At 46.9% G+C, this 22,427-nt stretch overlaps 1 protein-coding gene across 1 annotated transcript in view; it reads right to left on the bottom strand.

The window, feature by feature from the left end:
* The window catches only part of CTNNA1 (catenin alpha 1), a 117,125-nt gene that overhangs the window by 2,245 nt on the left and 92,453 nt on the right, over positions 1–22,427 (bottom strand). Inside the window, exons 11-17 of the mRNA XM_038149808.1 lie at positions 18,481–18,637; positions 13,153–13,353; positions 11,959–12,110; positions 9,185–9,295; positions 7,540–7,721; positions 6,686–6,791; positions 1,363–1,497 (exon numbers count right to left, since the gene is read on the bottom strand). Coding sequence (XP_038005736.1) covers positions 1,363–1,497; positions 6,686–6,791; positions 7,540–7,721; positions 9,185–9,295; positions 11,959–12,110; positions 13,153–13,353; positions 18,481–18,637 — 1,044 coding nt within the window. The remainder of the gene's footprint in view (positions 1–1,362; positions 1,498–6,685; positions 6,792–7,539; positions 7,722–9,184; positions 9,296–11,958; positions 12,111–13,152; positions 13,354–18,480; positions 18,638–22,427) is intronic.

Below are 22,427 nucleotides of genomic sequence, written 5' to 3'. Positions count from 1 at the left end.
GAGATCAGACTACAGATGCCAGGCTGTTCTACCACTGATTTATGGCAGAGGGGATGTAAATCCTGGAGGCACTGAGTAACTGCAGTGAAGCCCTGGAGTACGTATTGCTGCACAGAAACACATCTCCTGCTTTGACAGCACCATGCCTTCAGCCTCCCAGCTTCCAGGACAGGAACAGCAGCACATCCCACCACAGCCCCTGGAGCTGCTCTGGGGGCTGGAAAGGCAGCAGGGGGGCAGCACAGCCCCATCACCCCCAGATGGGCTCAGCTCGTGCAGGGATATCTATTGCTGACTGCTCCTGCTGCTCCTGCCCCAAAGCTCTCCTTCCACAGCTCTCCCTGGTTTTTGGGGGAAATCTCTGCTACTAAGTTTAAGCAATTGAAATACCAAACAGGGTTTCACTGGAAAATATCAGTGGCAGAAGATGCCCAGGGAAGCTGTGGCTGCCCTGGATCCCTGGCAGTGTCCAAGGCTAGGCTGGACAGGGCTTGGAGCAGCCTGGGAAAGTGGAAGGTGTCCCTGCCCATGGCAGGGGGTGGCACTGGATGAGTTTTAAGGTCCCTTCCAACCCAAAGTGTTCCATGATTCTGTGGCATCAAAATGGCAGAATGTGGGAAGTTTTTTCCATTTGCTGATCAGGGAGCAATTCTGGACTATCCAAGGGCAAATTCTGTCCCTTCTTCCAATCTCCTTCCTCAGTCCTGACACAGCTGAGCAAAAGCACCAGAAGTGACCAAACTGTGCCTATGCAGGACAAGGAAGAGTACAACAGAAGAAATTAAGACTTTAGCTCCACTTCCCTCCCCCCAAATATCTGTCATACAGAATCCTCTTAGGAGGCAGCATTTCATGAACTACAGTGAAAAAAATTATTTGCAAAGTAATGGCTGGAATAAGGAAGCAAGCTGGCCTGGGGCAGCTTCCAGCTGTCAGAAACCAGAGCAGCCACTAAAAATCCCTGCACTCTTCAGGGCACAGCCATCCTGAAATATTAACATCTCCGGAGCGTTGCAGGACCCCAGCATCTTCCAAGGCTGTGCAGAGACGTGGGGCAGGTTTGGCTGTGCTGATAAAGCGATTTAACCTCACTATGAGTGAAAAGCAGTCTGGAAAACAGATTACACAGAGGTGAAGTGAATCTGTCTACAAACACTGTTGAGTAAGGAAATGTGAAGTCTGTATTTTCACAGCAAGCATTCCTCCCCAGAACAGCGAGGCAGCAACACAAACTCTGCATCCATCAGAACTCCGATTGCTCCAGCATGTCTAGTCTCTATTCCGTGGGGTTTAACACAAAAGCTCAGCCTGGAATAACCTGTGGGAGCAAAGCTGCCTGAGGCAGGCGTGTGCCATACGTACCCCGGAGACGACGAGCTCCCCGCCCAGGTTCTGCACCTCGGCCTTCACCTTGCTGCAGATGTTGAGCTGGTGGCAGTAGAGCGCGATGCGCTGCAGGTAGGCCAGCAGGTCCTGCTTGCACGCCGAGTCCGGGCACTGCGGGGACACAAAGGGCACGGCTGGGCCGGGAGCCAGACACACTCCAGGCACCTCCCCTGGATCAGGGGATGGGCCGGGACAGCGCTGCCCTCCCTGCTGAGCCTGGGCTTTGAGAAAGCTGAGCAGCGTGACAGGCATCTAAAACCCAGGAGCCACGCGCAGGGACAGCACTGCTCAGGCTCCTTCCACTGCCCGTCAACAGCCCTCCCAGGGAGGAGGAAGAGAAGGAGGACTATTTACCCTCCCCAGAGCAGGTCTGTCAGCTGTAAAAGGTCCTTCCTGTACTGCACAGGACACAGCAGCAATGGTCTGACACCCAAGATCCCAAGCTGCAACTAGCAAGTGTTACCAATTCCTCCCTCAATCCTCAATCTTAAGTATTCCAAGCTCGAAAATGATAAACCTGACAGCGACTCAGTTACATGCAGCAAACAGAGATTTTTCTGACTTCTGCTCCCATCTTGTAGCAGTGGGGAAAGCAGGTTCCTCACCAGGCACAAAATGACATTTTTAAGGTGCTTGCTGCAGCACTCATCTAGAGAGTAAGAGAAATGTAACTTTCTCAGCTTTGCACACAAGGCTCTGCAGGAGTCCTCTGTGCAGTTTGGGAAGGTGGCATTTTCTGAGACAGAACCAAAGAATGAGCCATGGATGACGCAGGCTCAGGATGGATTTCCAGAGCAGAGGGGAGCCCAGCTGAGGAGCAGCACAGTCCAGAGCAGGCTCTGCAGGACATAAAGGCTGTGGGAAGGGTTCTGCTGCTCACATCAGCCCTGCAGCTCCTTTAGCAGCAGCAGCAGCAGCAGTGGGGTGCCAGCAGCAGGTCCTGCATAGGCCACCTCAGCCCCAGGGGCAGCCCACATGCTCACACACACACACACAACACCTACAGCTTCACATCCATGTGACTTACATCACACTGGGTCACACCCCATGTTGCTTTAAGCCCTGCTCTGAACCCCAGAGAAGCATCACTTGTACCCCATAAACAGCTCCTGTTCCATGGAAATGGCCACTCATCGTCTCCCCACCCAGCATCCACAGACCTCCTGGACAAAGCCACCACCAGACTGCCACTGATCCTTATCTCCTGCTCTAAGGCAGGTTGCACTGTGCCCAGCATTGTTTCAGCTGCAGCACTGGAATTCACCTGGCATTATCCAGGGACAGGACTACACCCAGCAGGGATCTCCAGCCTCGGGACAGCTGCACCCCATCCAGAGTGATTTAAGAGCTCTTTTTCACACAGCCCTGTTCACAGCAAAATCCCATTTCACCTAAGACCCTGATGATGTGCAATGGACCAACTGATGACGATTCATAATGGACATGGCATGACTGAAAGACTAATCTTCAATGTGGCACCACTTCCTTACTTAATGCTTCACTCCCGCTGAGGGTTGTTGCATTGGCCATGCAGCCTCTCCTCCCCTTTGAGGGCAGGGTAAAAATCCCCTCCTGGCTGTGAGCAGCAGGCTCTGAGCCCTGATTCTCCCTGCAGACCTTCTCTCCTTAGCTATGAGATGGAAGCAGCTTTTTTCTTTGTGTGAAAGAGGAGCATGGTGGTGCACACACAGGAATGTGCAAACACGGTCCCATTCACATGGAGCATTTCCTTCCCAACAGCACTCAATCTGCCCAAAATGCCAGAACAGGCATTTCTCTCTGCACTGAAGGTCAGTGCAGCTAACACACACGTTTGTTGTTTTCCAGGGCCAGAACAAGTGGCTTTTGTAAGGCAAAGTGGTCTCTGTGCTGAGCAGAGGTAACTCAGGTGCTGCAGTGATGTGCCCACAGAGCTCACACACACACACACACAGGGGCACTGCACTGGGAGATCTGCACGGCTTTATGGGTACCTGACCCCACCAACAGACATAAAACCACCTTCTTAGTCCCAAGGAAAATGATGGAACACCTAAAGTAATTGCAACTCTCAACGTGGGCACGCAGCTTCCATCAGTGCAGTGAAGCCCTGCCTAACGAAGCAGCAAAGTTTGCAGGTTAATTTTTTAAGCTAATCAATATTAGTCAGCAGTACAAGATGTTTAAGAGCAAGTCCACAAATAGCCCTGGCCAAAGAGCTAATGAAAAGTCCAAATTACCATTTTGGAAACTGCTCTCCATCTCCCAAAGAGCTCATCTAACACAGCGAGTGAGCAGCACAGCAGTGCAGGGGCTCGAGGGCTGACAAATGCCCAGTACAGCACGTCAGGGGATGGCTCAGCACTTCCAGCTACTCTGTGGGCTGTGAAACCCTTCAAGGAAAGACTCTCAAGGCAGGAGACTGCTGCACGTTCACCAACAGCTGAGGAAGGCAGCAAAACCTTCGTGGAATAGGAATCATCACGGGGCTGTGTACATCAATACAGTGTGAGATGGAAACCCAGATCCTCTCCTGTGTGTGCTATTTCTGCAGGCAGAATCGAGGACTCAGCTCAAAGACAGATGAGGTTTAAATGGAGATGCAACACGAGATAAAAAAGAGCATCAACAAAAGGCACTGTGGGTGCCTGCAGGAGCCCTGTCCTTTCTTAGGCAGGAGCACTTGGAAAAATCAAAAAACCCAAAAGGCAGCAATTTGAACACTGATCAAGAATGATGACATTACTGGACTAACCCACAGCCACAACCCCCATCTGCAGAGATGGATGGGCTCCCACAGACACAGCCCATGGGAGGATTCCCACAGCCCAGCCCAGCAGGGAGTGCAGTGCAGATGGAAATGAACATGTTGGGGGACACCCCACCTTCCCAAACCCCCCAAATTGAGCTGCTGCCACAGACTCAGGGAAGGTTACTGGCAAAAGCTAAGCTGGCTGCTCCAGGTCAAATCCAGGCTCCATCCTGGACACAGCAAACACCTCCCACTTGCAGTTCCTGCTGCCCCAGCTGAGCCTGCAGAGAAGCAGAATCACCCTTTTCTCTGCAAAAACAGAGAAAAGGGGCAGGGGAAGACAGCAGAACCCTGGTGGTGTGTGCTGATGGACACAGACCATCCTCAGTGGCTGCAGGGGAGAGCCAGCAACCCCAGAGCTTCTTCCTCTCACTGCCTCTCCCTTTGGGAACGGGCCCTGCTGCACCAGGAACTCCCAAAAGATGCCCCTCAGCCCCAGGTGCCCACTGGGCCTAGCAGGAGCTGCCAGCAGCTGCTTTGGGGAGGCAGCTCCCTGGGAGGACAGGCACTGACCACGTGTGCCAGCAGCTGCCACCAGCCTGTGCCCAGGGTCCCCACTCCAGCCCCCCCAGCAGGGACCAGTCTCCCCAGCACAAGGCTGCTGGAGCCTTTTACTGGGAACTGGGGCAACCCCTACCCTCACCCCCAGCTGCTTCTCTCTGGGTGATCAGAACTGATGTAACCTTGGCCTCCCACTGCTATGAAAGGAAAAAAGGAACAGAAAGTTCCTTTGGCTTTGTAGGTGTTTTGACATTGAAAAAATAAATAATAGAGAGAACCCTTCCTGCAAATCATTGTCATCTGTGTTGTGCTCATAACTGCTTCATGTTCCCCTGTTCCCAGCAAGCAGCAGCTGCTTGGAGTGAGGCATGGAAACCTCGGGGAGAACCTGCAGCTGATGGCAGAACTCTTCCCTACAGACAAGAATTCCTGGGACAGCAGCTCTTGGAGCTCCAGAGGAATGTGCTGCAGAAGGGCCTGACGGCAGAGCTGGGAGCTGCTGGCACACTGACACGAGGGGCCACAGCTCTGGAGGTACCCAGCACACAGGACACAGCCCCTCTGTATGCTCCCTCCAGGGGCAGGGACAGCAGGAACCAGAGCTGCTCCTGCTCTGTAGCTGTCACACTGCTCCACATGAACATGTTTCTAAAGAGTATGGAAGCACATCTAATGAAATATGCAAGCTCAAAGTATTAGCAGAGTATGGAGTCAGGAAAAAGCTATATTCTTGTCAAAATGACTAACTGTACAGTGCTGCTCATATTTATCTTCAAACATGTGCTTAATCTGTTACATTTTTAAGGACCTTATTTTGAAATGGCTTGGTCAGAAAACCATATACCAACTTTGCATAAAACATGTGAATTAAAAAAAAAAAAGAAAAAGGCACTGTAAACCTTCAGCCCAAGCTCCCCTGAGACCTTGAACACAAACTGCTCCTTGCTTCATTTACCTACACCAGCAGCACACCTGGTTCTTGCAGAAACAAGGCTGTCAAAGTGCTGTAGCAAGGAAAGCCATTTGAAAAAACACTTATCGAATTTATCTCCCCATTGAACATTTCTCACTGCATCATTAATAAAGGAGGGTGTAGACAAGCACCTCTGAATGCAACATTAAGAGAGAGTCCTGCACTGCAATGATTTACTTTCAAAGTGACACCGGTTCAGTGAAAACCTTGCAGTACAAATCTCCATCCTGAAAAGGCCTGGAAAGCAAGTGACAACTGAAAAAACAAAGTTTAGTCCATGATCTCAGACTTAACCTCCCTGCATTTCAGAATCTCTCTTGAAGGTGGAATATTATTACTAATGTTGATGTTTCCCTGCTATTTGGGTGTGGGCTGTGCCAAAGGTGCTCCTGCTTGGCCCAGTTTCTAAGTGGCTCAGGACAGGCATTGCATAAATAAATCCCTGAGCTGGCCATGCTCGTTCAATCCTGTAAGAATTCCTTCCCAGCACTGGGACAGCAGAGCCACGCTCGGGTCCTGCAGGCCTTGCTCCAAGCCTTCATCAGCTCTCACAGTGAAAAAACACCAGAGAGCTCTGACACGCTCCCCACTCAGTCTGTGGAGCATCTGAAAATGGCTGATCTTACAAAGCTGCCTCAAACCCAGAATTAAAGGTCATGCAATAGGCCAGGTGCCATTGTGCAGGTGCTGTCCCTGCACTCTGTGCTTTGGGAAGCACCAGGAGTGCTCTGGGTGTGATGTGAGCCCAGCCTGGGTCCTGCTCAGCACTGGCACTGCCCTGGCTCTACGTGACCTGAAGCAGGGCTGGCACAAAATGCCAGGTGCCTGATTCCAGCCAAGGAGCTGCTGTGTCACTGCTCAGGGAGGCAGGAGAGCAGCTGGAAAGAACAGAAAGAACAGAATTTTCTAGCAGCAGATCCAGAAAATCAGTTAAAACACCCCAAAAACAAACACATTTTCATCTGTTAATCATGCCTGCAGTACTGAAAGATCTCCTGCTCCTTGGTGCTGGAGGCTCCAGGACTGTGACTTACGTGGTCAGCAATGGTCCGGCCCAGCTTGTCCATCCTGGACCCGGCCTCTGCAATCTTCTTGGCTGCACTGATCACATCTGATGTGTTCTTCAGAGGACCTTTTCCCCTGCAAAACAGAGCAGACGCTCCCTCCTAGCACCAGGAAACCACAGCAGTGAATTCTGTGTCCCTTTTCTCACTGTTCCACACTGTGCTGGCAGTGACTCCTCACCCAAAGGGCAGGAGAAGGCTGGAGCAGCCATTACAGCACTTTCATTTTCAAGAGTTACCCCCTTTCAGCTCTTCCCCACATTTAGCTTAAACCCAGGAATAAAAACATCTTGAATTTTACTGCTTTGAGCAGCTTAATGATGATAAGAGATAACATTTCAGAAGACAGATTTGCAATTTTTATGGAATAGAACATGAAGTTTAAAAAACAGCGTTATATAAAATCTGGTAAATTAATTTCAAAAGGCATCAAAAACCCTCTCTTTCCTCTGCAAATAACTGTACTAGGAACTATTTCTGCAGTATGGCAATATTGAGAAGCCCATAGAATTTAATGCTGTAAAGAACTGAGCAAATACATATACATATATATATATATATATTCCTGGGGACAAGAATCACCCTTAAGAAAGAAAGGAAGAAAGACAGGCAATAACTGCTGTGTATCTGAAGATCAATTGAAACAGTTATTACCACCCAGCCACTGCACAATAATGCATCTCCCCAGTGAATACGCAGATGGAACAGGGCACCATTTAAAAGAAATTATAAGAAGTGAGACTCTTAGGAGAACTTGTACCATGCCCCATTGAAAGCCCAGCAGCCCAGGCAGCTTGGAGTGAGCACAAATTAAAAAGCCTCACCTGGTGAAGTCTGTCATTTCCATCATGATCATACACATCTGTTTGGCCAGGACAATGATGTCATTGCCACTGTCGTCCCATTTTGACACTTCAGCATCCAATTTACTCTTTTCCTCCTGGAAGCTGGCGACCTGCTCAGCAATCTTGGCTTTCTGCTCTTGAGGGAGCTGAGCCATGATAGCCTGGAAGAGAAGAGTTTTCTCACATGGCCTCCTGCTGCCTTGTAGAGGCTTTTTGGAACATTTCACTAATAACCAATTTCAGTCATGTAGATGGGGGATAAAACTTTAATAGCAATCCTCTACCTAGAGGCTTTACAGAGCCATTTGCTTCCATTCTGAATCAAAGTTTATACTCTTTTTAAAGAAAAAGTGCCCAGAAAGACAAGTTGACACTTGAAATATGGCCCTTTGCATGATGAAGTTGTTAAGACTCCAAACAAATTTGCCACATATTACCATCCCTCAAAATAAAACTGCATGAAGAAGGAGGACTTGTCTTTTACAGAAAATTTCAACATTTTAAAATTAAGTTCCACTTGGGTATTGAGGATAATAAGAAATATTACCAGTCTCTTCCCTGCAAAAAGCTAGCTGTACTCTTTTGAAACATGTCTGCTGAGGAAAGAGTAAGTGAAAATAAAGAGTATGTGCTTACTCCCAAATAAAATCTCTCAGACTGGGTTTATAGCCTGTGTAAGACTCCACGGCCTGGCCCTCATAAATACTGGGAGCAGAGATGCCTCCAGCAGCAGGCAAAAAGGAGCCTTTGGTACTAAAAATCCTCTGGCAGCAGCTGTGCTAAGAGGTAAGTGAGCAATGTCTGCATTTACATAGAAGGGGGCGAGGGTCCAGGCATAGAAAGTGCTTGTGCAAGGGAGGGGAGCATAAAAATACTCCCAGCTGGTAATTCCCAAGCCAACGTGGCCCAGGTTTGATAAATCAGGTCTAGCTACTTCTTGCCTGGCAGGAAGAGCCTCCACAAAAAATCTGCCATGGCACTTTCCCAAGAGTGTAAATTGTTATTGATCCAGAGGGGCCGTGTCAAATAAAAGCAATAGGTAAGGCCTGGTCTTCCTTCAATGCACTGATTTTAGGGTTTCACCTCTTAATGATTATATATTGCCTATCAATGCTTTCATTTTTGAGTCACAGGAAATGCAGTTAGTTAGAAATGATTATATTTCTGAGTTCCTCTCAATGTTGTCTTGATAAATGCTCAGTGACCAAACACACACCAGCACGTGTGTGAGGAGATATTTTGGGAAGACTTTTTTCTCATAAAGTTAATGTTTGTCTGTTGAAAATAACATTATTCCAATGAGTGATCTGCCCTGTACCTCCCTGCAGAAGCTCACTGACTACAATGTCTGTGATATCAAAATGTGATGTAGTTTCTTGGTAATAAAAGGATTTTGATCTTTCAGAATATCCAAAATAAACCATGGACGTTTCTCACATCCATCAGACCAGCTGCATTTCACTCAACCTCCTTTTCAGAAGAATGCTGGAAACAAAAAATGCCAGTTTTCTGATCCAGCATTTTTATCACCACCCCCCAAATTTAACCTGAGTTTTCCAAGCAAGCTGAAGTGTGTCTTGAAGGCAGGTCCCACTTTGATAATGCTGAGGGGTTTGTGCCTTACCCTTGCACTCTGCCCAGCAATGAGCTGATCATCCTCAGTCTGGATGCTGGTTCTGCTTCGGACGTCGAAATCCTCGGTCTCAAAGTCAGAGTCATCCAGCTCTTCAGGAGTCTGAGGAAAAAGGATTCAAGCAGAGTCAAACTACAGATTTCATAGCTCTGAAAACCAACAAGAATATTATTTTTCAAGCAGAGAGAATGGAAATCAGTGGGAGTAAAAGTTATTCCGTGTTTTCAACAAAAAGGTAAATACGGGGACTGTATCCAGCTCTGAACACGTGTGATTTTATGTGCTTGACTGCTCCTGTTAAACACCATAGGGATCCCCAGAATCACACAGCAGTAACTAAACAGCTGAGATTTGTTAGGACATTAATGCACTCGGCATCTGAAAGACAGAAAAAAGTTCTTGCAAAGCGAGCAGTGCTTTTGCAAGTTGATTAAATGTAAAATCTAGACTCGAGATTCTGAAGCTGGAATTACACACAGCTCTAAGGGCTGGTTCAGAAGCACAGACAGTGTTTTCAGCACAATTATGAATCAAAGCATTGACTAAATTAACAACAGATAAAATATCTCAAAATTTATCCTTATCTCTCGGGAAAAGCTGAAAAATTTCAGCTAGTAAGGGCCAGCTTTTATGCTGTAGGCTAAACACATCTGACCTAGTTCCTGCTTGCCTAGGATTTATTTTTGCTACTGCCAGTCTGTAGCTGGCAAACTTTTTATAAAGCCTATCAAGTTTAAACAGCATGTTTGTCAAAATACTACCTCTTTGCTAAAGTGGCACTCCACGACAATTCTCCAGAGCTGGGTCAACAAAGAACTTCACTGATAGATGCAATAAATTGTGATTAACAGATAAGATGCAAATAAAGTCCCTGTTCTTTAGATTTTTTTTGTATGATTTGAATTTCACAGACTTGTCTTCCACTACAGACACTTTGTGATACAGTGAAAATAGAGATGGACATGCAAAATAATTGCCAAAAACCAAAAGTGAGTAGGCTGATAATCAAGACTTTGGGTATTCCAGCCTCCTCTCCAGGCCCTGGAGAACAGGGTATACCCATGCAGAGGGACAGACACTAGAAGTAGCTCAGTGTATCAATATTAAAAAAAAAAAACAAACACATAAAAAACCCCAGTTCTGCTGTACATGATTCTGTCTGTGACTCTCCTCTGCCTATCTGTCCCAAAGCCCAGGGACACACAAAGTGTAACTCTGCCTTTCAAGTGCCACCAAGGGCAGAAACTCCTCTGGGGTGATGAGCTTGGGCAGCAGGGAGAAGGGAAGAGCTTCTCTTCAATAAATACAGATATAGTGAGATGGTAGTTTTGAAAATACCCTGCATAAACACAAAAATGAGGTGTTGCAGTGGCTTCTCCTGCTGGTCCCTGTAAAGAGCAAGAGCCTCTGGACAAAGCTGAAGTGAATGAGCCTCTGTGAGCAGGGTTACACCAAGCCCTGGAAAGATTTGGACAGCTTTTATGCCAAAATAAACTCTCTGGACTACAAGTGCTAATATATTAACTTCCTTCTAGGTGGCTGCTGTGTGGCCAGGGAGCTGCTGTTGGCTGCTGGCAGTAGAGTGGCTCCCTGGCCCTGGAGGGTGGCACAGGGCAAAAGTCAGCATTCCTGACTGGTACTACACACCCGGCTGGTACTGCCAGCCCGGGTACTTGCTGCCCACTGGGACTGGCAGCCCAGCCCCCTGTCCTGAGTAACAAGGGCTTCAGCAGGGGAGGGGAATCACACCCTTTGTCTGCATAGCAGGAAGGCTTTGATATCTTCAACTACCACTGGCTGTCTATAAATCCTGAGCTTGTCTGAAAAAAATTCCATGGGGAGCACAGCTGTGGTTGTCAGCTTTTCTCCTGGTTTCTCATCTGGTCCTTTGCTTTAAGCAGCAAACATGAAAGATGCCGCTGCAATGGTTACTGTAATCACGTATCTTCTGGGGCTGTACATTCTTGATTTACTGACCACCAAGCTGCACCTGCCATGGTCACCAGTCTGAAAGACCAAGGCAGTTTCTCAGAGTCAAAGGAATACAAGGAAAAGAAGAAAAAAGGAATAAACCCCCTATATTTGTCTTTGCTATGTCTGGCTCCTGCCCATTTTTGCCCCAATAAGATCCAAGAAATAGGTCCATGGATCAGCTGCAACCAGAACTTCCTTTTCTGCATCCCTTCAACCAACTGCACCCTTCTGTGTCTGGCCTGCCAGAAATTAGGGCTCCCAAGTCACACTCACTGCAAGCACACAGGAGTCACGGCCTCTGTGAGCTGCCCTGTTTACCCAGGTTAGCCAATTAACAAATTACATGCTCTAGGTACTACAGACTGAACTCATCTCAGCTTCCTTTTAACTAACTAACTTTAATTCTCAAAATTTACTTAATGAAGAGCTATTAGGTTTTATTTCTAAGCTCTCAAACCATCAACAAGCATCTATAGTTCTGAATTAATTTGCTGTTGTTAACTGAAAGGTCACTGATTTTAGCACATTAACAAGCCAGGCATTACCATGAGATTACAAAAGATGCATGAAGGGTATTTAGCATCACAACTCGGGCCATCATCGATGCTCAGATCTGGTTAATGAATCTGAATCCAAACGCACAGCTCAAGTGCTCCACAGCGATTAGCACATTTTAAGACTCTGAATGTTAATAGCAGCTAAATGAAAATTTTCTCCTGTCTGCTCTCCATTATCCTGACGGCTGTCAGTTGAACAGAGGCAGGGAAAGCTGTCGGGGAAGTTGTGCTCACCCGGATCATCAGCACGGCTTTCCTGATGTCGCGGATGCCGTCGTACACCAGCCGGGAGGCGTCGATGAACTCATTCTCGTCCATGGGCTGGGCAGGGTCGGAGCTCAGCGCTTCCACTGCAGCTTCCACCTGCTCCGTGAAGCGCGGCATGACTGCAGCCAGAGCACAAAGCTGGTCAGTCCCACCCCGAGCCACTCCCTGCTTCCCACTCCTGCCTTGCTCTTAACTGTCCTGGAAGGTGTGCAGTCCTTCCACTGAAATCACAACATTTGGTACAGGAGGGGAAGTCTTAATCCAGCTCAGTTTCTGCTTACGCTGCTGCTCTCTGGTGTTTTCCTCTTGGACAGTGAAGTTTATCACACCCTTCTAATGGACAAGGAGAAAACACCTAGGGAAGCCACTAGAAACTATGGGATAAAATAATAATTGTTTGTTTGATGTTCCCTGCAGATGTACATAATTTTTTGGGGGGGAAAGATGTTGTGCTACCATCAGGAAACTCAAGTTTAAGAAGCACTGGAAGAAGGCAGGTTGCACTGCTGCATTTCAGTGACTCATGGTGCCCCAGGAAGAACATGCCAGAACCAGTTAGAGTCTGCTGTTTCTTCAGTGTCACCCTTGATTCTTCATCAAAGTAATTAAAGCAAAACCAGCAACAAGTGGCTGGCACTGAAGCAGCCAGAATCACCCTTCACCCTTATGGATGTCACCAGTAGTTCACAGGGAACACCCTGACTTGGTGTTTGTGGGACACTACAACCTACAATGCTCTTCCAACAGCTGTAAAGATACTTTACAAAATTTACCCTAATTATTACCTTAAATTTTTTCTGCTGGGGAAATGTGATCTTCCTTCTGGACCCTGAACAGCTGCAGAAACTATATGCAATACTCTAAGATGACTTCCAAGCCTTCACTCACACCTGGGACTCATACCCGGTGTTTCTGCTTCCCACAGCCCAGTCCATGACAGTGAGCACACTCAGGGGACACCTTGTGCACAGCTGAGCTTTGAGCCAGTCAACACAGCAAAATCACTCTTCTCACTTTGCAACAGTTTTGCAAACAACTCCCACTAATTTGCATTACAGCAAATTGAGTCTTTAACAGATTGCACAGGTACACGGGTACCCAGCTGCCCACAAGCTTTCAAGCAACAGCAATTCAGGGCTCCTGGGAGTGAGCGACCCTTACCTGTGTTGGACAGTAACTTGGTTGCCTCCAGCACCTTCTCAGTGTACACTCCGGGCTCGTAGTTGTCCATCTCCGAGGTGACCACGTGAATGACCCGAGCGGCGCGGCCCCGGATGGCGCCGGCCGTGCGGTCTAAGCCGTCCACGTCTTTTTCTTGGAGAGCGATGACACATTTGTTTACATCTTCTAAAATGTGATTCTCTGGAGGTAAAAGCAGGAGGATTTAGATGGTAATGTCTTTTCTGTTGCAGTCATCAGCACGGCAATTGCTCAGAGTGTGACCTGCTCTACAGAAGCTCCATGGAGATGCTGTCAAGCATTAATGTGAAGGTCACAACCAGCAAAGAGCTGCCCTTCCACAGGAGGTGTCAAAAAAACATCAATCCATTCACCAATTGGCCTCCACACATCCTGTCCCTGTTTGTACTCGATTTTACCAACAGGAAAGCTGACTTCTACTGAGTTCTCCCCTGGTTTCTTTCCATATTTCTCCCCTGGACTGCCCCAGCCCTTATTTCAAATACCTGCAAACCACTCCCCTGCCAGTGCACGTGGGGTGATGGGCACCTCCCCAGCACCACACCTACTCCCCTCAACAATCCAACAGACACTTGGTGCACGTTTCCAGCTTCCTCCAGAGTGTTTTCTTACAGTCACACACATTCCATCATAGCACATTACACTGTCAGTCGCCCATTCCCATCTGAGACATATAATGTATGCAGTGAATAATGTGGAAAGCATTCCAGCCACACAGCACTCACTGACTGTTCAGAAAACAAACAAAAAATTAAAGGCAAGACCTCAGTTTGCAATTAGCTTTTTTAATATACATTTTCTGGTTTTGTGAAGAGATATTTTCCCTATTCATTGAGTCCAAGAAGCCCAAAATGGGAAAAACCCTCCAAGAGATTTCTGAAGATGCCTAAAAAAATCAGGATCCTTATTTGGGGAAACTTATCCTAAAGATCTCCCATACTGTTATTACAGACTTCCAAACTCTGCTAGAGAACTCTTTAAAGTACCAGGACTAATGTTTCGGTATCATCATCCAACACCAGCATTTGGGCTGCTTGGTAAGAAACCAGCTTGGAAACATTTTTGCTCTGTCACTTATAATAGTTTCCAGTGTTAATTACCATTGACTTAATCTTTCTACACTGCCAACCCGTGCAAGTGGCTTTTATTCCCTCTGCAGATAGTAGAAGAGCTATTTTGCAAGAGTTTGTAGAGACAAGAAGCTCATAGTGCTGGCTGGAAGAGGATTTGGAGGAACTGCCTGAAAGGATTGCTGCGGGAAGTTACGCCTGATTTACATAAAATTAACACAGCCAGGTGCAATATTGCAAGACTTCAGTAAGTAACCTGGGCAAAAATTACACTTGTGAAATCCCTCTGAAGCAACTCAGCCTGAGCAGGTTCAGCTGAGGGCAGAATGTGGCCCTGAGAGAGCAAAGAGCAGGCTCATTAGTGATTTGACAAGTCAGTGAGCAGGCACAGGAGCCACAGCGAGCACAGAGGGTATTTAAAGAAGAGACAGCCCTGGGAGCTGCAAGAGCCCAAAGAAAAAGCTTCGGCGCCAGGCCAAAACACAGACTGTTTATTGCTTCAATTCCTAAATGAATAAATTAAGCCACAGACCATTTAAAAGCCTCTTTGGATTATCCGAACTTTAATAAAAGGCATGGACAAAATGAAGGTGAATATATAAATGTCTGCTGATCATTTAATGCATTTTGCAGATGTGAAGTGGCCAGGAAGTCCCTTCTAGAGGGAGATAACCCACAGGGCAGCTTGCAAAGGGCCCAGGGAAGTGCAGGACTGTCAGGTCTATCTGTGCTGGAGATATTTTCCAGCTGGATGATAACAGATAAGATCTGACACTGTGCTGAGTTCCTTGTAAATACACCCAGTGCTCCCCATCCTGCAGGAACACAGAGCATGGGTTCCCCACCAGCACCTCTGGGGATGGGAGAAGGCTGTCCCACATCCAAACCCCCTGTCCTCCTGCTGAGCAGGAGAAACATCCTACAGCAACACAACACAGCACAGGCAACAGCAAAGGGATCTTGTCCCACCAAAATAGCTACAGGGAAAATGGTGTGGTTGGGCAACAAAGTAAAAGGAAAGGTATTTTCTGCATAGAAATGATTTTTAGACCAAACAAGGAAATATATTAAACTGTGAAAAGCTACAGAATAAAGTCACCCACGACTGTCAATCCTCAATCCACACCCACCAAACACGTTCCACCTCCACCCACCTCCACATTAAAGGGATGAAGCAATGCTTTTCCAAACAACCCCAGCAGCCTGTGAGGGAGTCTGAGGGCTACAGGAGATCAAAATCAAAGAGGAACAGTCGGGAGATGAAGCCATAGATTCATGAACACAGCCGTGCGTCTCTGCTGCACCTCCTGTGGAAGGTCTCAGAACCATTTCCATGCTGAACCTCTGCTGCCAAGGGGCACTGCAGGAGCCAGGTCAGGCAGCACATGGAGCAAACACTGGGGACTTCACACTCTTGTAAATACAGTGATCATCTTGGCAATATTCACTGGGAGGCTCTTCAGAAAAAATAGCTCCACTGAGATGGGCAATCTGTGGCATAAACCTCTGTCAGCACCAGAGGAACAGAAGGCAGCAAATGGAATGGTTTTAAAGAGGGTTTCAAAGGAGATTCAGGTAATTTCAGAACATTGAATTTGACAATAACATGGTGCTATCAGCAACTGCTCTAAAGAACAGAGATACTGGGTACACCAACACACCCAGAGTGCTTTGGGAAGGCACTGATAAGAGGGATAAGAATTACAGAAGGTACAGGAGAGCTTTGAAATGAGGAATAATGAAACAGGCAGAGACTGTGCAGTCAGGGAAGCGACTGACAAAGTGCATGGCAGAACTCTGCACGTTTGCAAACAACATCAAGAGACAGAAGGGGCATCTTTCACCATCTTTAGTACAAGTAGGGGCATCAAATGAAGCAAACAGGCGACAGTGCAAAACAAGGAGGTTCTTCACAGGGAGCACACTTCAGCTGTGAATCTTTGCACAGGATGATGGAGGTGCCAACAGTTTATAATGGTCGAAAGAACAACTAACACCAGCTTAAATGAGAAAAATGTGTCAAGGACTGTTCAGGAGATAGCACCTCTGATGCTGGAGCTCCCCGAGCTGCACATCACTCATGGCTGGAGGCACACAGACATCTCTAGGCTACAGGGCTCCTGTGCCAACCACCTCCCATCCTGACAGTGAGCCTCCCCCAGACCCTGCCCTAACTCAACAGGGCCCTTCTGCTGCTGTACCTATGAAAGTGCTGTCACCTGCAAGCTCACCTGTGCACTGAAAGATCCTTCTTCGATAATGTTCTGCTGTTACCTAAACCCAGCATCTCTTTCATCAAGCCTTTACTTGTGGATAATTGACACAATTCTGTAGCATGAGCTGAATGGTGAAGCCTTTACTTCAGCACTCCACACAGTAGGGATGTGGGATGGCTTACATACATATTTATATATGCACACACTCATGCACTCACAAGAACTCCTTTAAATTCTGCTTACATCCCAGTTAGTAACTGGTACAAACATCCTAATAACCCCAAACAGCACTTGATATAAATCATATTTGCCATGACTTTATCCAAAGAGAAATTCAGACTTCTAGCAGATGAATTGGAGTTGTGGCATTATATGGAAAACATTTATCAAAGTTCAAACAAATAATATTTAATAGAGTATTCATTGCTTTAATATTTTTCTACCATCTCTTCGATAACACACACATATAAATAATTACTGAATGCACTTGAATATCTGGAGTTGTCTCAAACTACATCTCCTTGGCTCCATTTTGGGTGGTGAGCATTCACTCAAGGTGAACTCTCATGACTCAATGTGCCACCACTCCAGGAAAGAAACTTTCTCTGCTTACTGCCAAGCTCCTGAGAGTACAGCCATGCAATGGATTTGTTTATTTAGCCAAAACTCCCAGTTCTGTAACTGGGAGTTAGAACTCCCACTTCTAACCTGCATCCCTGCAGAAGATGGGGTTGTCCTGCACACGACTCACTTGAGTCTTGTGGTGCTAAACCTGGATTACAAGGGAAGGAAAGTGATTTTGGCAGCTCCACACAGGCTGTGTTTGTATGGACTCCCAGCTTTTCTTTCTCACGTTTGTACACTTGTGGGAAAGCTTCAAGTGCAGCCTCGAACCTCTGCACACAATTCCCTCGGCACAGATTTCCCCAAAGCAGGCTCCTCCCAGCTGTGCAATTCCAGCTGCTGCTGCCCAGGGAGCACCCACGAATACAACGAGCTCGGACAATGAACTGCCCCAGAAGTTTCTGCTCACTCATTGCAAAGAGGAATTTTATTGAGAACTCAGGGAGCCACAATACAGTGTGTATGACAATGCAGGTGACTCATCACAGGAACATCACTTGGGCTTTTGTTTGGTTTTCCTTAATAAAAAAATACAGTCTCTTAATTCAGGACCTTAATATCTCATCTACATTTTCTACCTATGTTCACTTGGTACTTCTGACTCCACACATCCTCCTGTGAAATCACTCTTTACAACTGGAGGTTTTAGGTCACTTCAGATGCCCAAACCTGCTTGCACCACGGAAATTAGAATCCCAACTTGCAGTGGTGATTTGTGAACACTACTGCAGACACAATTCACATGGCTACATCTCCATGTCCTCTGACTAGAGCACAATTAAAGGATGTGGAAATAAAAATGCTCCCATTATTTTTAGGTCACAGCAGCTGATAGTGGGTCTTTATCAAGATGCTGATAAAACAGATTACCTTGGCAAGTACTTGCCAAATGTAATTATTAATCTATTATAATGATCCAATCTCTTTTAAAAACTCTTAAAACTTTACTAAAGCTGATATGGTACGAACAGTTTTATTTTAATTAACTTGTACAACCATGGTTTGATATTCAGTTTTGTTTACATGGCAGTCTAAGGTGACCCGAGGGATCATTTTTTCTGCTAGTTCCTACCTCGGACATAAACATGTTCTATTTCCCCCTGAGTTACTAGTGAGCCTTGTCTACAGCAGCTAAATGGCAATTCATCCTTAGTTCATCCAGCAATTCCAAACTTTGGGACCTAAAGTGTCTTCTCCTTGAAACCAGACCTCCTGCTGCACTTTCACACCTCGGTGGGCACAAGGTGATCCCAGGTGAGGTGTGACAACACCATCCCTTCCAAAAGCCTCACAGACTCCAGAACACGTGTCCAAACCACCCCTTTCCAGGACTAAGCTCTCAGGAGGACGATTATCTCTCAGCCAGGAGCCCTGATTACCTGAGACAGCCAGGAAGTCATCGATGGAAGTGATGTCATCCACAGCATCCGTCAGCACGCGGACTTGCCTCTCCCACTGCTCCTTGAACAGATCCATGTTCTCCTGAGCCAGTTTGCTTTGGGGTTTAGCAGCCAGAGCCAGTGCAGCATTGATGACCTGTAAAACACCTCTGGATTTTTAGAACATACCCCAACAAAACTATTACCTCCTGTGTGTTTATCCAATGAACTCAGCAGCAGACAAAGCAAGTTTAATAAGTTTTGAGGAACTCAATATTTAAACACAGAAGTGTCTAATTTTGTTGCTCTCACATCCAACTCATACCTGCCTCCATGTTTATTATGGATAGTTATTGGAAGTAAAATCACTTGGCAAGTTTTCACAAGAGCTGGTTTCACCTGTCTTTAGCAGGTCATGGTAACAAGGTGTTGCTTTCCCAGTGCAGGCTGTGTTAAGTATTTTAGACAGGATGACATTTAGTACACCCAAGGCTGCATTTGCTACTTGCCAAAACCTCAGTAAAAAGGTCAAAAAAGGATTAATCTTATATAGACTGAAGTAGAAACAATATGCAAATACAAAATTAAAGATAAATTTTGATTTATCAGTTTTCCTTTCAGGTTTACTCTGGATCTTAGCAGTAATTGTTGTAATGACTTCCGATTTCTGCTGTGGCTGTGAACAAACCAGATATGCCAGAGAACAGGAGATGCTTCTTCTGAATACCCTCTCCTAATTTTCTTCAAGCCCCAAAACCAGAATTTACACCAGCTCCTAGTTTTTCTTAGCAGAACAAATGCTACAGGTGCTGCTGGGTCACAGAACTTACGCTTTGTCCACTAATTGGTCATTTAAAGGACCACAAAAGCCTCTTTGAATGTGGGGAGAAACCAATCTCAACAGCCTGGTCCTGTTCTTGCTGCAGCAGAATGACTTGGAGAGGTGCCAGGTGTGAGGAGCCATCCGCAGTCAGAGTGTGACAATCCCAGTCCTGCTCCCAAGCACCTGAGAGTCAGAGCTAATTAACTCACAACTTCAAGGTGTCATTTTTCTTCTCCACTTTAGGACTGTATTAATTTCACCAACTTGTCGACCAAAACATGCAAACCAGATGTTCCTGCTTTCCCAAAATCTACTTTCTCTACCTGCTTCATTTACAAGTGTCACAAAGCATTAAAAAAAACCAACAAAATTCACTAAACATGGAAATGATGGTGATGTCAAATGTACAGGGACAGCACTGAATGAATCAGGCAGGAGGAGGAGGCTGCTTCACCTGAGGAATGGCAGGAGTTAGCAGTGACAGGAAAATCCACAGAAGGGCTGGGCTGCTCCCCACGCTGCCTCTGGAGCTGGGGCTGCAGATTTGGGTCACAAATCCAGCCCAGCTTCGTGGGTTTGGTGACAATGACCAACACAAGCAGCAGCACCTGAGCAGCATCTGCTCAGGGGTCTGTGGGGAGGAACTCTGACCCCTGGAGAAACAGCACTCTCCCTGTCCCAGCCATGACCAAAGGCTTCTCTGCTGCTCCCCTTCCTCCAGCCAGCCCAGGGTCACACCTCCGTGGCACTGGCAGGAGTCAGGATGTGCCTTTGGAATGTCCCTGCTGCCAGCCACGGTCCCTGCTGCTCTGCCACCCTCACTCATGGGACTAAAAGTCTTGAAAACCCCCAAAAAGCCTTGCAACACCCAAGAAAATTGCAACACCCAAACCTGTGCTCAGCTGCTCAAGAGCCCTGATTTGCAGTCCAGCCACTGCCACCTCTCATCCCAGTCTGATGGATGTAGTGAATTAACCACCTATCAATCCAAATCTAGATATCCAAGATTTCATGAAGATGAATCTGAACAAGTGTCCTGGAAACAGGTGAGATAAACCTGACAATGCTCTAGAAATCTGCTATCACTTCTATCCTGCCAGAAACTGTCACTGCAGAGACAGAGATGGTGGCGAGGCGATACCAAGGGTCAGGACATTTTCTCTGCTTTTCCCAACCTGCCTCGGCCCATATCAGATATAAAATATCCTGTAAGCACTGCGACAGGGCAGCATTAATGCTGCAGGAACATATGGCCTGGGTTCCTGCGAGATGTTTGTCTGGACACAGCAGCTGTCTGCACAATTAATCTTTGCCAACAGCGCATGTCAAGCCCAGATGTCCACGTTCAGCACCTCGTCACAGGTAACGGCAGAGCTGTCACACATACAGGGCTCTGCAACTGCTCCACAGCCTCAAACTGTGTGTCCTCACCAAATCCAAGCACAGGAGGCACAGCATTACCCTCCTCTCAACAGGCAGCTTGTTCAACCAGAAAAAGTGCATTTTTATACATTACAGCAAAAATGTATGGCCAAGGTGAATGTATTTTATAAAAATGATCAAGCAAAACCAGTGTTGATGTCAGACAGACATTCCTGCAGTAGGGAAGCAGCCAGCAGTGCTGGAGATGAGGAAACCTGGGGGGGATATCAAAGCGGGGGGATACCACGGTCACTATGGAGCTAAAGACAAACCCACAGCTCAGGAGAGCCACACAGGTGTAACTGTGCTCAGGGAGAAAGTGAGGGCAGCAGACACAGCTCAGCAATCCCTTTTTATAGCACACATTCCATATCTCCATGTGCAAAGTGGCCACAACAGGCAGCTTTAGCAGGAGTGATAAAAGCCATCACTCTGTGGAGAGTTTAGCATTCAAGTGGGCAAATCCTCCTGCACCTGTCTCACACCTCTGCTGAGGAAATGTCCCAGGGATCACCGACAACACCCTGCATGTGATCTGTTCCAGGGAATATACTCTGGTATCCAGCACAGAGTGATTGATTTATTTTCCAACAGATGCTTAGAGAGACGTGGGAAAATGACAGGGATGCTGGATCTTAAATAGCCTGTGTACTTAGCAGGACTACGATCCCTTTATTATCTAAAAATAAATGCTTTCAGGGGGAGGAGGAAACACTTATTTGGGGGAAGGGATGGACCACAATACACTTTTCTTCTCCAAAACACATAAAGCATTGGGCAACTACTTTAAAATACCAGTAACTCTCACAGGATGGAGATAGAGAGAGTTGAAACCCAGGAAGATCATGACCGGTCTATCTGAAATGTAGCCACTTCCATGTAAAACATTTGGCAATTTCAGGGAAATATTTTGTATTTCAGAGCTTTTCAAGATGCTGCCAGAGCGCTGTGATCACAATGACTCACTGAAGTTGTACAAAGAAAAGAATCAAACAGGGACATTTTGAGCCTATCCAGAAGGAAATGAAGCATGGCAAGAAAACACACTATTTTTATCGGTGCTTTGTTTCATGTAGCAGTTGCAGTGCTGGAGTCAGACAGCTCCACGCTCCAGATCACACTTCCAGAGAGTTCCTTGGAGCCTCTCCCCTGCACCTCTCAGCTTCCTGTGGCAGCAGCCAGGGCTTGCCAACACCTGGGGAGGCTCAGCATTCCAAAGACTGGGACAGATGTCTCAATCTGCATCTTGAGTCCTCTTCTCATCCCTTCTATGGGAACAAGCTGCTGCTTTTCCCTGGTTTTATGTTCCGTATGGAAAGCGGAGATGTCAGAGCGTGGCTGTGTCCTTCCCCCTTTGCAGGGCAGGGCTCTCCAAGGCTCCCTGCAGTGCCTCCTGCCTGGGTTACAACACTGCAGCTGCTTGGCCCAGAAGCTCTCTCGAAAAGCTCAGCTATTCTGGCCAGAAAACACCTGACCCTCAGACAAACCTGTGGGTAAATCACAGCCACTGGGTCAGCCACAATTAATTCTTTTAGGCTAAATTTAGGATGGCTTCCAGCCTCAGCTTTATAGCACCCCAGCTGAAAGTCAGAGAGGCCAGAAGAAAGCTCTTCCACGTGGTAGTGTTCTTATAAAGAACAATTTTGAATACTTGGCTGGCATGGCCAAAGGAAGAAACATCACTTGGGAGAGGAACACTATC

Source organism: Motacilla alba, chromosome 13, assembly GCF_015832195.1.
Source record: "Motacilla alba alba isolate MOTALB_02 chromosome 13, Motacilla_alba_V1.0_pri, whole genome shotgun sequence".
Taxonomy (NCBI): domain Eukaryota; kingdom Metazoa; phylum Chordata; class Aves; order Passeriformes; family Motacillidae; genus Motacilla; species Motacilla alba.
The sequence above is the reverse complement of the archived record's forward strand: the minus strand, read 5'-3'. Positions and strand labels throughout refer to the sequence as shown.